Below are 14,474 nucleotides of genomic sequence, written 5' to 3'. Positions count from 1 at the left end.
CGGCCCTCTGCCTCGCCTCTTCTCTCCCAGTTCTCTGCCTCGTCTCTTCTCTTCCAGTTCTCTGACCGCGTATCCTCCAGCCCTCTGCCTTGTCTTCTCCAGCCCTCTGCAAAGTGTCTGTACCAGTCGGATACCGCCACGGTCAGCACAAGGAATATAGTAGTAGTTAGTAGAAGGAGACGGGTGTTCCTGCACCAGGTGGACCCGATGTGCCCGGCGACGCCGTGGAGTGACTGGAGTCCGTGCAGCGCCTCGTGCGGCAAGGGCGTGAAGCTGCGTACCAGGCTGGTGCTGGTGGCGGCCGAGCTGCAGGAGAAGTGCAGCGCCAGACTCGAGCTGGTGCAGCAGCGGCCCTGTGTGGACCAAGAGTCTTGCGCCTTCGACATGGCCACCGCCAAGCGTGAGTCGACACGGCCATAGCCGAGCGCGAGTCGACATGACCAAGTCTCGAGGCCTGGGCTCTCCCTTTCCAATAACCTGCTGTTCATTTCAGCAGCAATCATTTGTTCTTCAGCAGTTGCACTCTTGGGAAACCACTTACAGGTTTCACTATAATAATTTGGTTTGATGCTTCAGTATCTGTTTTGACTGATATTACAGTAATAAATATACTTAACACATTATGCAGAAAAACTGTTGTCAAAAAAAAAATATTTTGCTACTAATTAATTTTGTTGCGAATAAACACACATCATTCTAAACAAAAATACAGAATGTATGTAAAACGTTGACTCCAATTTGACAATGATTTTAAATAACAACCCTGGTGAAACCTGCATTAATTAAATCTTCAACAGTTTTATATATGCTCATGTGCGAATAATACTTTGTGTTTTTTTTTTCCTCGCTTGCAGCGCCACCTAAGTAAAATGAGCGACAACTGAGTGTAAGGCGTTTTATGTTCAGTAATTTGCTAAGAGTGAATCAGTAGGGGGATATAAGGATTCTGGCTCAATATAAACATTGAAATGTAAACATCGCCCCAGCACCCCCCTGGAGGCCGCCATCTTGTCTCGTGGGGGCCGCCATTGTTGTTGACATTGGCTACCAGGGCACGCCACCATCGCAGCCACTGGAGGCCGCCATTTTTTTCCGTCTGCTGGAGACCACCATCTTAGTTCAGCCTTTAGTTAACGGAGCGCGCCACCGTCGCTCTGAAGGCGGGAATTGTATACAAAAAATTCTGGGCAGTGGGTGGATTCGATCCCTGGGACGCACCAATGTCGAGGTTACAAGGCAGACGGCTTGACCACTAGACCATGGGACCAGATGAAGTATGGGGAATTAAATAATGTACATATACCGCCATGTTTTTAAATTTCAAAAAGCAATGCCTCCATACTAGCTATGCCTAAACCGTCAAATTAAGAAAAAAAATATTTCTATAAACCCATCCCCACCCACACCCACCCCCACTTCAAGTATGTTTAAAACCCCCGCCATACTAGCTATGTCTAAACAGCCATGTATTTAAATTTCGAAAAAGAAATATGTCTATAAACCCCCACCACTCCACACCCACCCCCACTACAAGTATGCTTAAAACCCCCACCATACTAGCTATGTCTAAACCACCATGTTTTTAAATTTAAAAAATTATGCTTAAAAGAAGCAACCGCCATGTTGTTAAATTTCGAAAAGAAACGTCTCCAACACCTAATACAAGAATGCTTAAAACACACACCCCCACCATTATGCCTAAACCAACATATTTAAATTTCTAAAAAAAAAATAAATAAAATCTCCGCCATACTAGTTATGCTTAACCACCATGTTTAAATTTCCAACCGCTATGCTTAAACCGTCATATTTAAATTTCGAAAAGAAATAAAATATCGCTATGCTTAAATTTCGAAAAAAAAATGCTTAACCCGTCAAAGTTAAATTTCCAACCGCCATGTTTAATTTCCAACCGCTATGCTTAAAAGCCCCAGAGTATGTCTAAAACAAACACCGCCATATTAACTATGACTAAATTGACGTCGTACCGACCATGGCCTTTAAGCCCGTGCTCCGCACCGCCAGTACCGTATCCCGTTTTCGGAGCGCGCCCCTTGCCCAGCCGGATTGAGTCAGGCGAGCGTCCCAGGCGTGACCCCAATAGACAACAAACCTCATTAAAAGTCACCGCGGCCACTGGCCTTAATTAAAATGCCCGTGACTATGATCGTGTCAGATAAGATGAAATCCAACTAAAACGGCTCACAGTGAGACAATATGTTGATAAATTTACAGTCGCCAACTTGATGCCACAATTCAAATAATTAAATATTACTATAAAACAGTTGTTAAGCCTTAAGCACACAATTACCAGGTGCTACCTTTTAATTGAGCACCTGGAACGTGTTTTTAGCTTATAATAGAGCAAATTAAGTTAATATAAGTTTTTTGACGCCGACTCACAAAGAAGAGAAAGTTTCACTTCCTTGCGAGGCGGCCATGTCCGGCAGTCTCGAACCACTCCGCGCCGGGAACAGACGTGTGTCCGTGGGCAGCATCCAAGTTTCTTTCATTGATTAATTTTTATTCTATACTAAATCTTTAAATTTAAACCTCATTAATTCATAGCTGCCCACATCGACTCGGCGCGTATTTTACGGAACCGGGCCTATCCCGACCGTCTTCACCATGATACCGTGCTGCAGATCGTAGCACTCACGTAAGTGTTTCGCCTAATTTAGGAGCCCGCTCATAGAGCCCCCCCTGCACCCGTTAATGTTCGGCGCTGGCCGTCTCCAGCGAACATCGACCTGCGTCCCGCGAGACTGCCGCAGTAACCATTAGTGTCGCGTAGTGTTATGTTTTTTCTGTGTTAATTTTGTAACGGCTAGACGTCGCCAAGTGTTGGTGAGAGTGTTTTGTAGCGGGACTAGATTAAAGGTAATTCTCACCAACTCGTGTATACTAATTTTCCGGAGTCTCCCGTCCTACACAAGGCCGAGCGGCCTTCACAATCAAGGGAGAGCCATTCAGGGTAGATTCAAGCCGTGTACCTGGCGGGGCACGCGGGGGCAGAGTACCCACGACCCAACACCAACGGCCTAGCAGCCCGCTAGCCTGGCGCCCCTCCGGACAACAAGAGCACCGCGACGCCCGTAGCGCCCGTCAGGTACCCCCCGGGCCTTTCACATAGGTCGGGTGACAGCAAAATAATTATAACCTCAAAACCTCGCGCACTGAGAGCAAGATGTTGCCCGCTGGAGCGTCACTCATAAACTGCGCAATTATAATTCCCACATCATACTATATGCATAATAATGTCTTTAAAAACAACACTGTGTGTGGAAATGCTTTAAGTAATAAGCATAGTTAAAAAATATAGGACCTCTATTGTGGTTGATCACGTTTAAATAGTAATAAGCATAGTTAAAATTTATAATAATGTATAAACAATGTGTTAAGTAATAAGCATATTTAAAATTCATAATATTGTAAAGATAGTTAAGCATAGTGACTATTATTTTACGAAGAGTAAAATAAATATTGTAAATATAGTAAAGTATTAAGCATAGTTAGGACAAAGACTATTATTTTACATCAAGTAAAATAAGCGTTGTACAAACGCCGTGCTGAGAGCCTCACTCGTGCGCCGGCGAGCAGGAATGTATTAAGCATAGTTAAGACCCCTAAAGTTAACACGTAGCGTTAATTAATTAAAAATAAAACGTAGATGCGACACGATCGACATAAGTTACCGATGTAATAATGCATAAATAAAATATACATAAAATAAAAGCATACATAAAAAAAACTCACCGGAACAAATAAATATAAATTAACTAGATAATGCCCGGGATGCATTGCAATGCCTCAATCAATTTTTTTTTGTAATTTTTTAAACGTATACTAAGCATCTCTCTTTATCTCTCTAATTCTCTATCCCTCTATGTATATCTCTATAACTCTCTCTATCTTTCTATTTATAACTCTATCTCTCTATACATCTTTCTACATATATATCTCTATATATAATTTCTAGCGAGCCCAACAGACATTGTCCTGCCAAAATGTACTTTTTGTGAGATATGGTTATGGCGGTAAGTATTTCTACGCTGGAAATTTTGTATCTTCTCATTATACATACCCATCCTCTTGGGCACACCACTGCCGTTACCAAAAACCTTTCCCATGGTTACGCAGAAGGCAACAACAATGCAAAAGCCCGTTGCCATGGAGGCTAATTATCAACAATGCTTAGTTTTTTTGCTTTTAAAGTGTGGTTTTTTTTTAGTTTTTTCTTCACTCAGAATCGAGATAAAATATCCAATTGTGAATCTAAACCATCCTCGAATCCCCGTGAACTCACACAAAAAATTTCATCAAAATCGGTCTAGCCGTCTAGGAGGAGTTCAGTGACATACACACGCACACAAGAAATATAAATATAAAGATGTGTACAAACGCCAGTGTAGGAAAGAGAGTTGAATGATCGCTCATACGCCATAGCGTTAAGTAATAAATAAAATAAAAATAAAATGTAGATGCGGCACGAATGCCAGAAATAAACCATATAGGCATAGTTAAAATAAAAACAGTTCTAAACCTCTAAATAGCACTCTGCAACATATACCAATAAGCATACATAAAAGAAAAACCCACCGGAATGAACCCTGCGTACCCCGGCGACGTGTAACAAATAATTTTAAATAAATGTTGAACAAATGCCCGTGTAGGAAAGAGTGTTGAACGATCGCTCGTGCGCCATAGCGTTAAGTAATAAACATATTTAAAATAAAAAAACCACACGGAGTGGGCGAAGACCAAGAAAAAACAAGAACACACACCCGCTCAGCTGCGGCACGAAGCAAATAAGCATACATAAAAGAAAAAACTAACTGGAATGCACCCAGTCCAACCCGGCGATGTGCAAATAAAAATAAAAACGCAGACGAAAAGATATATTAAAAATAGTAACACATATGTATGCAGTGCAGAGTGCAACCCGCACAACCGACAGCGTTAACGATAAGTAAATTATAAAATATATTACAAAGTGGGAGCACACGTCTGTACTCCATGCACGCACTGGTGAAACTGTTGACAAAATTCCTCGTGCGACAGAAGGGAAAGTTGTTTTTCGACCCCAGCCCGCGCGCTATAGTAGCTTACAGGAGAGCCGAAGCGTGGAACATGATTAAAAACGTACAGCCCAGTAATACATGAACCGCCGAATGCAGGTGACAAATAAAATTACCATAAATCAAGTGTAAATACAAAAAAAAAACATATTAAAACATAATAAAACAAAACAAAATTATATAGCAGACACTCACAAACGCAATACAGCGCAATGCAGATAAAACCTCAGCAGCGAAAACTCCCATGAAATAATACTCGCTTATTGAGACACCATGATGCAAAGAGTAAAAATCCCTATACATAAATAGGAAGAAAATAAAACAAACGCGGAACCGCGAGAAAACAACCATATGACGTAATAAAATAAACAATCAAAACCATCGACAGCAAAAGCAAGAAAGGTAATAAAAATACTAATCCAGTAACACATTGAGGAAATAAATAAGGACGGACCCCCAAAACAATTATACCACTAGGCTAAACATAACCCACAATTAAATCACAATAAACCAAAACCATCCTTTAAAAAATCTATCTACGAGAACAATATCATAAAACTACCACACTCTCAAGTCAACACACCAAATGGCATGGCCCGAGAAACGACAACACAAATAAATATCAATAACCATAAATACCTACATCCTCAAAATATGTTATTAAGCAACCGGAACATAGGAAACATACATACACAAAGCCAGCGGAACAAACCAATGTGCAAACGAACGACACAACACCAGAGACAAAACATGCTATTTCCATTTGTTAAAAAGACGCACATATGAGTCCTTAGCACTAGCCCAGCTAGTATACATTCATTAATAAATAAAATCGGTTATAGTACTTGTGTAGGCAATAAATAGCAAGTACAAAGCGATATAGCCACAAGACGAAATTAAATATAGTAATAAAGTGTATGTATAGCCATTAAATAATATATATGTAAGTAAAATGTGTTATACACTAAACTAAATATCTGCAGGTTTAAGCTCTTTTTTTGTATTTACATTTGATTTATGGTAATTTTATTTGTCACATGCATTCGGCGGTTCATGTATTACTGGGCTGTACGTTTTTAATCGTGTTCCAAGCTTCGGCTCTCCTGTAAGCTACTATAGCGCGCGGACTAGGGTCGAAAAACAACTTTCCCTTCTATCGCACAAGGAATTTTGTCAACAGTTTCACGAGTGCGTGCACGGAGTACAGACGTGTGCTCCCGCTTTGTAATAAATTTTATAATTTACTTATCGTTAAACGCTGTCGGTTGTGCGGGTTGCACTCTGCACGGCGAACAATGTGTTTCTATTTTTAATATATTTTTTCGTCTGCGTTTTTATTTTTATTTACATGTCGCCGGGGTGGACTGGGTGCATTCCAGTGAGTTTTTTCTTTTATGTATGCTTATTTGCATCGTGCCGCAGCTGAGCGGGTGTGTGTTCTTGTTTTTTCTGGGTCTTCGCCCACTCCGTGCGTTTTTTTTTAAATTTTAAATATGTTAATTACTAAATGCCATGGCGCACGAGCTATCGTTTAACACTCTTTCCTACACGGTCGTTTATTCAACATTTATTTAAATTTATTTTTTACACGTCGCCAGGGTAGGCAGGGTGCATTCCGGTGGGTTTTTCTTTTATTTATGCTTATTGGTATATGTTGCAGAGCGCTATTTGGAGGTTTAGAACTGTTTTTATTTTAACTATGCCAATATGGTTTATTTCTGGCTTTCGTGCCGCATCTACATTTTATTTTTATTTTATTCTTTACTTAATGCTACGGCGTACAAGCGATCGTTCAACTCTCTTTCCTACACGGGCGTTTGTACAACATTTATTTATATTTATTTGTTACATATCGCTGGGGTGGGCGGGGTGCATTCTGGTGAGTTTTTTTATGTATGCTTGTTTGCTATTTTTATATTACCTCTGTAACATACGTAATTTGTTTCTGGCGATCGTGCCGCAGCTACATTTTATTTTTAATTACTGAAAGCTTTGTGTTACCTGTAGGGGTCCTAACTATGCTTAATACATTTCTATGCCCGGCACACGAGCGAGGCTCTCAGCACGGCATTTGTACTTGACTTAAAATAATAGTCTTTGTCCTAACTATGCTTAATACTTAACTATCTTTACAATATTATGAATTTTAACTATGCTTATAACACTAAAGCATATTCGTGAGCCGGCCGCTCCCGCTTTGTAATATACCTATTTTATAAGTTTACTTATCGTTAAACGCTGTCGGTTGTGCGGGTTGCACTCTACACGGCGTACATAGGTGTTACTATTTTTTAATATATCTTTTCGTCTGCGTTTTTATTTGTTACACGTCGCCGGGGTGGGCGGGGTGCGTTCCGGTGATTTTTTTTATGTATTCTTATTGGTACATGTCGCAGAGCGCTATTTGGTTTATTTTTTATTATTATTACATCAGTAACTTATGTCGATCGTGTCGCATCTACGTTTTATTTTTAATTACTTAATGCTACGTGTTAACTTTAGGGGTCCTAACTATGCTTAATACATTCCTGCTCACTGGCACACGAGCGAGGCTCTAAGCACGGCGTTTGTACAATGCTTATTTTACTCGACGTAAAATAATAGTCTTTGTCTTAACTATGCTTAATACTTAACTATATTTACAATATTTATTTTACTCTTCGTAAAATAATAGTCACTATGCTTAACTATCTTTACAATATTATGAATTTTAAATATGCCTATTACTTAACACATTGTTTATACATTATTATAAATTTTAACTACGCTTATTACTATTTGAACGTGATCTACCACAATAGAGGTCCTACATTTTTTAACTATGCTTATTACTTAAAGCATTTCCACACACAGTGTTGTTTTTAAAGACATTATTATGCTTATAGTATGATGTGGGGATTATAATTGCTCCAGCAGGCAACATCTCGCTCTCTGTGCGCGAGGTTTTGAGGTTATGTTTATTTAGTCATAGCTAATATGGCGGTGTTTGTTTAAGACATACTCTGGGGCTTTTAAGCATAGCGGTTGGAAATTAAACATGGCGGTTGGAAATTTAACCTTGGCGAATTAAGCATTTTTTTTCGAAATTTAAGCATAGCGATATTTTATTTCTTTTCGAAATCTAAATATGATGGTTTAAGCATAGCAGTTGGAAATTTAAACATGGTGGTTAAGCATAACTAGTATGGGGGGGATTTTATTTCTTTTATTTCAGAAATTTAAATATGTTGGTTTAGGCATAATGGTGGGGGTGTGTGTTTTAAGCATTCTTGTATTAGGTGTTGGAGACGTTTCTTTTCGAAATTTAACAACTTGGCGGTTGCTTCTTTTAAGCATAATTTTTGAAATTTAAAAACATGGTGGTTTAGACATAGCTAGTATGGCGGGGGTTTTAAGCATACTTGTAGTGGGGCTGGGTGTGGAGTGGTGGGGGTTTATAGACATTTTTTTTTCGAAATTTAAAGACATGGCGGTTTAGACATAGCTAGTATGGCGGGGGTTTTAAACATACTTGAAGTGGGGGTGGGTGTGGGTGGGAATGGGTTTATAGACATATTTTGTTTTTCGAAATTTGATGGTTTAAGCATAGCTAGTATGGAGGCATTGCTTTTTGAAATTTAAAGACATGGCGGCATATGTACGTTATTTAATTCCCCATACTTCAACTGGTCCCGTGAACTAGTGGTCAAGGCATCTGCCTTGTAACCTCGACGTTGGTGCGTCCCAGGGTACGAATCCACCCACCGCCCAGAATTTTCTGTATACAATTCCCGCCTTCGGAGCGACGGTGGTGAACTCCGGTAACTAAAGGTTGAACTACGATGGTGGTCTCTAACAGACGGAAAAAGATGGCGGCCCCCAGTGGCTACGACGGTGGCGCGCCCTGGTAGCCAATGTCAACAACAATGGCGGCACCCACGAGACAAGATGGCGGCCTCCAGGGGGGTTCTGGGGCGATGTTTACATTTCAATGTTTACATTGAGCCAGAATCCTTATACTCCCCCTACTTGAATCGGTAATTTCAATTCAACGTGCGTTTCGTTTAAAGTCAATACCGGTTGCAGTTGCTACATGTCTAAAGCCAGATGACTGTTGGATTGGTCGTAATGGTTGAGACGACAGAGCTCTTTGTCGCTGACCTCCACGATCACCTGACGTAACGCCATGAGATTTTTTCCTTTGAGGATTTATAAAAGATCGTGTCTACGTTCCGTCACTACCCAATGTTTGCCAGAGTTTAGACACAGAACTGAACAGGCTATTGCTTCCATTACTTCGGACTTGTTAACAAAAGTGCGGGTAGAATGGGACTTTAGGTGGGACGTGTGCCGTGTAACTAAAGGTGCACATATTGAACATTTGCAACATATGTAAGGAAAAAAAAAATAATATTTCAGTTTACCTTCAATTTGATGTATGATCTGTGTAAGTAGTCTAAATTAAACTGTACAATTGAAACTGTAACATTCTTTTGTTGACACGCTGAGTCAGTGAAACTTCGGGGTGTCTAGCCATGGTTATTATTAGTTGTGTCTTGTTGAGGGGAAGCCTTCTTTTCACAGACGAGAGAGCCAAAACCCGAAGTTCCCCGAAGTTCATGCTTTTTTTTTTCCGTATCTTTAATGTAGCTATCCTAACCAAATCAACCGTCCACAATGTTTTAAAAGTATTTATAACGTAGCTAACCTAACCTAATTGACCATTAGTGTCCTTTTATCAACACCGCCATAATTATTTACAATGAACAAAAAAACAACCGAAGATGCACGATCGGGCGTTTGGCTCTCTCGAATGTGGAAAGAAGGCTTCCCCTTGCTGAGAGACCTTGTGTCGGTCCCCAGAGGTGTGCATGCAAGAGCCGGAGATCGGGCCGTGCAGGGGCTACTTCGAGCGCTGGCACTTCAACATCCAGAAGGGCATGTGCCAGCCCTTCGTGTACGGCGGCTGCCGGGGAAACAGGAACAACTTCCTGACGGACAGGGAGTGCCTCGACGTGTGCGGCGTGTTCGCGCGTGAGTGCGAGGCCCGCTTCCTCTGACGTCACCCACTGGCCACCCACTGGCCACCCACTGGCCACAAGTCCCCAAGTCTCGTCTGTCCGCGGAGGCTCGCGCATCGTCAAAGAAATTCATTAAAAAATATTTTCAACTCGACTCCGCACCTACCGCACCTTGGGAAGAGGGCCGCAAGTGCAAAATTGTTATTTTTGAGATATTTGCATTTAAGCATTGAACAAATTCTGGAAATTCTACTTTTTAGTATTCTAATCACATTTCTTGTGGATGGACACAGAATTGGGTGTTCATTACACACAGTTATATATATTTTGAATAATTTGTAATGTGAAATATTTTAATTAATAATTTAGCACTTGTGGCCATATTGAAATTAAAATGAACTTCAATTCATTTCATTATGGCCAAATAAATTAAACTAGAAATCAGTTTTTTTGACTCAATGGACATAAAATGTTCTAATTGCATATTATCTGGACTGCTACCCATATTTTAACATCGTGAGCCTTAAGCAACAGCAGCAACAAATTTAAGAAGGACCTAGCAATAGTAATAGCTGATATGACACAAATAAAAAATGTTATAAAGTATAATTTATTGGTGCTTTTACGTTTTGTTCGCTTCGGCATACGAAAGAAAATACCGCCGAACAGGGGTATTCAAGTTCTCAACTTGCATGCATTAATGTTCAGAACATTTGAGATTTACCAAGAAAATATAAAAAAAAAAATAAAACTTTTTTTTTACATTTACTAAATACATGTGTAAATTATGATTTAAAGTTTTTATAATATATATATTTACAATAGTCGTATACAGTGGGGGATCCAGGATTTTGGTTTGGGAGGGGCTTGACCCAGCTGAGGCTAGGCTTTATCAAGGCAAACACTAAAACAATAGTGGACCCAGATGCTTTTGGGGGGGGCTTGAGCCCCTTAGCCCCCCCTCTGGATCCGCTACTGGTCGTATATGACGTCTTTACAAAGTTCCAACTAAAAATCAAGTCCCGTTGGGACAGCCTAAACACAAAACAAATTTAAACGCAACTTCAAAAAATTGTAACTTGCAAATAACAACCACAGTTTGTTCTACGAAAGTTTGCGTACTTCGCGTTTCCGAAAGTACCGACAGACCGGCGATCGTTCAACCACGTGCACCACGCAATATTATTTCTTTAAATCTCCGTCACTATAGTTCTACCAGCTGGTTACTCACATGGCAGGTCGCTAGCTGGCGCATCGGTGATGCGTAAGGGCGTCAAATCGCGACACGCAATTTTACTACAGCAGGTTACAAGCACCCAGTTGCCTGGCCGCTACACAGACGTTCCTCGTAGCAGTAGAAACACGTGGCTTGTTTTGTATCGGGAACTTGGTGCTGCAATGTACGAACTGCAGCCCGCTCACAAATTCAGTGAAGGTTTGCACAACACTCGCATATCGCCGCGCGGTGCATTTTGCGGGAAAAATAAATTACGTCTTTAATAGTTTTACGGCGACACTTTTCAGTAAGCACCATCCTTACGTTAAAACACCCGGTTAAACGTACAGCACACCCGGACTCACACACGTCATGTCGTTTATTTTAAACGAGCTCTTGCTTCGCGACCTCCCGAGCCAAGAATGACTTCTCACCGCCTGTGCGCGGTTTAGCCGCCGCAGCGCGCCACTGTCGCGCGCCAAAGAAAATAGTTGCAGTCTTTCAATTTCTCACACTTTTTTTAGGCATGCCCAATTATGTGTATATATGTTCCCCATGGAAAACTGAATACAAAATAATACTTGAAAACTGGTACCATAAGAAATAACTTAAACTGAACTAAAAAAAATATACATTTAAAATCTCCGAGTCTATAGAATGTTTTCGTTAGTACGGCGATCATGTTGCCAACCTGATAGTCTCAGAGAACAATCATAACATAAAATTAAATCGTTGCAAATACATAAAATAAATTATTAAAACCTTAACTTAAAAATCATTCTGAACAGTTTTTTTTTTATGTGCGAGATCAGTGCCACTGGTCACAATGTGTATGTGAATGTTTACAAATAATGTATTGAGCATGTTCGTAGTAATATAATATTAATTTTAATGGTCGAATATTATGAATACACAAATATATAGTTTGTCTTTGTTCTAGATGTTTATTTTAAATATTTTTGAAAGGAAAAAAAATATTCCAGAAAGTTTAAGCTAGGCTTGGGACATGTTATGATTGCATGAATCAATTTAATTGGGGACTAGATTATGTTAGGTTATGATACAGTTAGGCCCTCAGTTATTTGAAAGCTAGGGCTTTGATCCCAGTTTTTTTTTTGGGGGGGGGGGATGTCCTGGAATTAAGAAGTTTCTCTTTGAAGGGGTTCCTACCTGCACTTGTACAAGAGTGACTGTGAAACATGTTCGATGTCAAAGCTATGTCCCATGAAAAAAAAACTTCCAGTAAATCTTAAAAGTATTCTGCTTACTGCTCGCATGTACCGTACCCGGATATGACGTGTCGGTTAAGCCCTCGTGCGAAACTCTCGAACCAAACGGGCCCTATTTTTAATCCTACATAATTCAGCGCACAACCTGATATCGATTCCGAAGAATGTGATGGCAGCGATTCCGATGAACATAACAGCGATTTTAACTGAGTCGCTAAACTTTGTATCGTGTTTAAATAGCTTTTTTTTAAACCAAATTTTTTTTATTTTGTTCATAGAATCTAAATTTTTTTTAAATATTTTTGTATGTAAGTGTATTTCATGATAGCATATATTATGTTTTTATACAATGAAAGCGCCTTTAAATGCCGTTTTAAGAATATTTCCGCACATTTCACTCATATTATTAAGCTTCAGTACATCCGGCCGGCCGGATTATGAAAATATCACACCGTCACACCGTGCCCTGGTTGGAAGGGCCACGTATTGCCAGGGCATGCTCGCTAGTGAGGGGGGGGGGGGGGGGGGGGGGACACGGAGCCTCGTCCAGGGGTGGACTGCGAGCACAGAACAAGGAGGGAAATAAAGAAGTGCGACTCTTACAGTGGAAACTGAAACCATGTGTCGCTATCTGTTGGGCGGGCCCATAACTACCAGCAAATAAAAAATCGGAATAGAGGTTCTAATACAAAGTTTTTTTTTAGTTAATACGTTTTTTTTGGTTGTATTGAGTTATTTCCTTGGCGGCGCAAAACTAATTTAATCGATGCGAAAATACTTAATGATGTTTTGTAATAAACCGTCATGTAATAAATAAAGGAGTAGGAGGTGCAAAAACTCATTGTATTACACACCGCAAAATTAGTGGCTACCTAAATAGAGTGAATTTTCACTGGTTTGTTTGCCTGATGATAGCTTATACGTTACTTCTCCTAATAAATGAATGTAGTTATGTCAGCAACTACTATCTAGCGGACGGGCCCATAACTACTTCAAAAAACTAGGTCTCAGTCTCGGTAATTAGAGTTTCTCCCCCGTGACTGCGTGTTGTAGCCTCCCCAGGGGCGGGTGGACTGCCGGACGGAGTGGACTCGCCGGTGGACCCGCCCGTGGACTGCGTGGTCAGCAACTGGAGCGTGTGGACCGAGTGCAGCGCCTCGTGTGGCGTGGGCTTCCGGGAGCGCTTCCGCATGGTGAAGGTGAGGCCGCGAGCCGCCGCCCGCACGGGCGCACGAGAGCGCACGAGAGCGCCGGGTCCCGTTCCGTTTCTCCGCGTGCCCTCTCGTCGACCTGCACGACTCTGCTCGGGAAGCCTTCTTCTCACAGACTAGAGAGCCAAACTCCCGATCGTGCATCTTCGGGGTTTTTAGTTTTGTTCGTTGTAAAAGGTTAGGTTAGCTACATTATAAATACTTTAAAACATTGTGGACGGTTGATTTGGTTAGGATAGCTACATTAAAGATACTGTGAAATCATTTAAACGGTTTCCTAGCCCTGGATAGCTACATATTAAAAAGTTATTTGCTAAGGAACCATAAAATGATTTTACAGTATTTTTAATGTAGCTATACTTACCTAATATAACCAACCATCCACAATGTTTTAAAGTATTTATAATGTAGCTAACCTATCCTAATCGACAGCAAAATTTAATGCCACACCGGTTTATACAATGAGATAGAACGAAAAAAAAAAACCGAGCATGAACTTGGGGTAACTTCGGGTGTGGCTCTCTCGTCTGTGAAAACAAGGCTTCCCACTCTCCTCACCCCTCGAGCTGGAGTAGCAATGCCACGACCAACACAGCTCCAGCACGACAGGGTCGCAACACCACGACGACGTCAACACGACAAACTCTATTTTTACCTGTCGGCAGATCTTTCAAAGCCAAATGCGTCCAAGAACTGCAGCACAGAATCCGCTGAAAAAAAAGCAGTGTAGAAGTGAAAGA

General features: G+C 40.8%; 1 protein-coding gene across 2 annotated transcripts in view; it reads left to right on the top strand.

The window, feature by feature from the left end:
• The window catches only part of LOC134536242 (spondin-1), a 46,628-nt gene that overhangs the window by 28,822 nt on the left and 3,332 nt on the right, over positions 1-14,474 (top strand). For both annotated transcript variants that reach the window (XM_063375938.1, XM_063375939.1), the window contains 3 exons: positions 199-400; positions 9,921-10,091; positions 13,577-13,722. In XM_063375938.1, coding sequence (XP_063232008.1) covers positions 199-400; positions 9,921-10,091; positions 13,577-13,722 — 519 coding nt within the window. The remainder of the gene's footprint in view (positions 1-198; positions 401-9,920; positions 10,092-13,576; positions 13,723-14,474) is intronic.

This window comes from Bacillus rossius, chromosome 10 (genome assembly GCF_032445375.1).
Source record: "Bacillus rossius redtenbacheri isolate Brsri chromosome 10, Brsri_v3, whole genome shotgun sequence".
NCBI classification, from domain to species: Eukaryota; Metazoa; Arthropoda; class Insecta; order Phasmatodea; family Bacillidae; genus Bacillus; species Bacillus rossius.
Note: the sequence above shows the minus strand (reverse complement) of the source record. Positions and strands in the feature narration are given on the sequence as shown.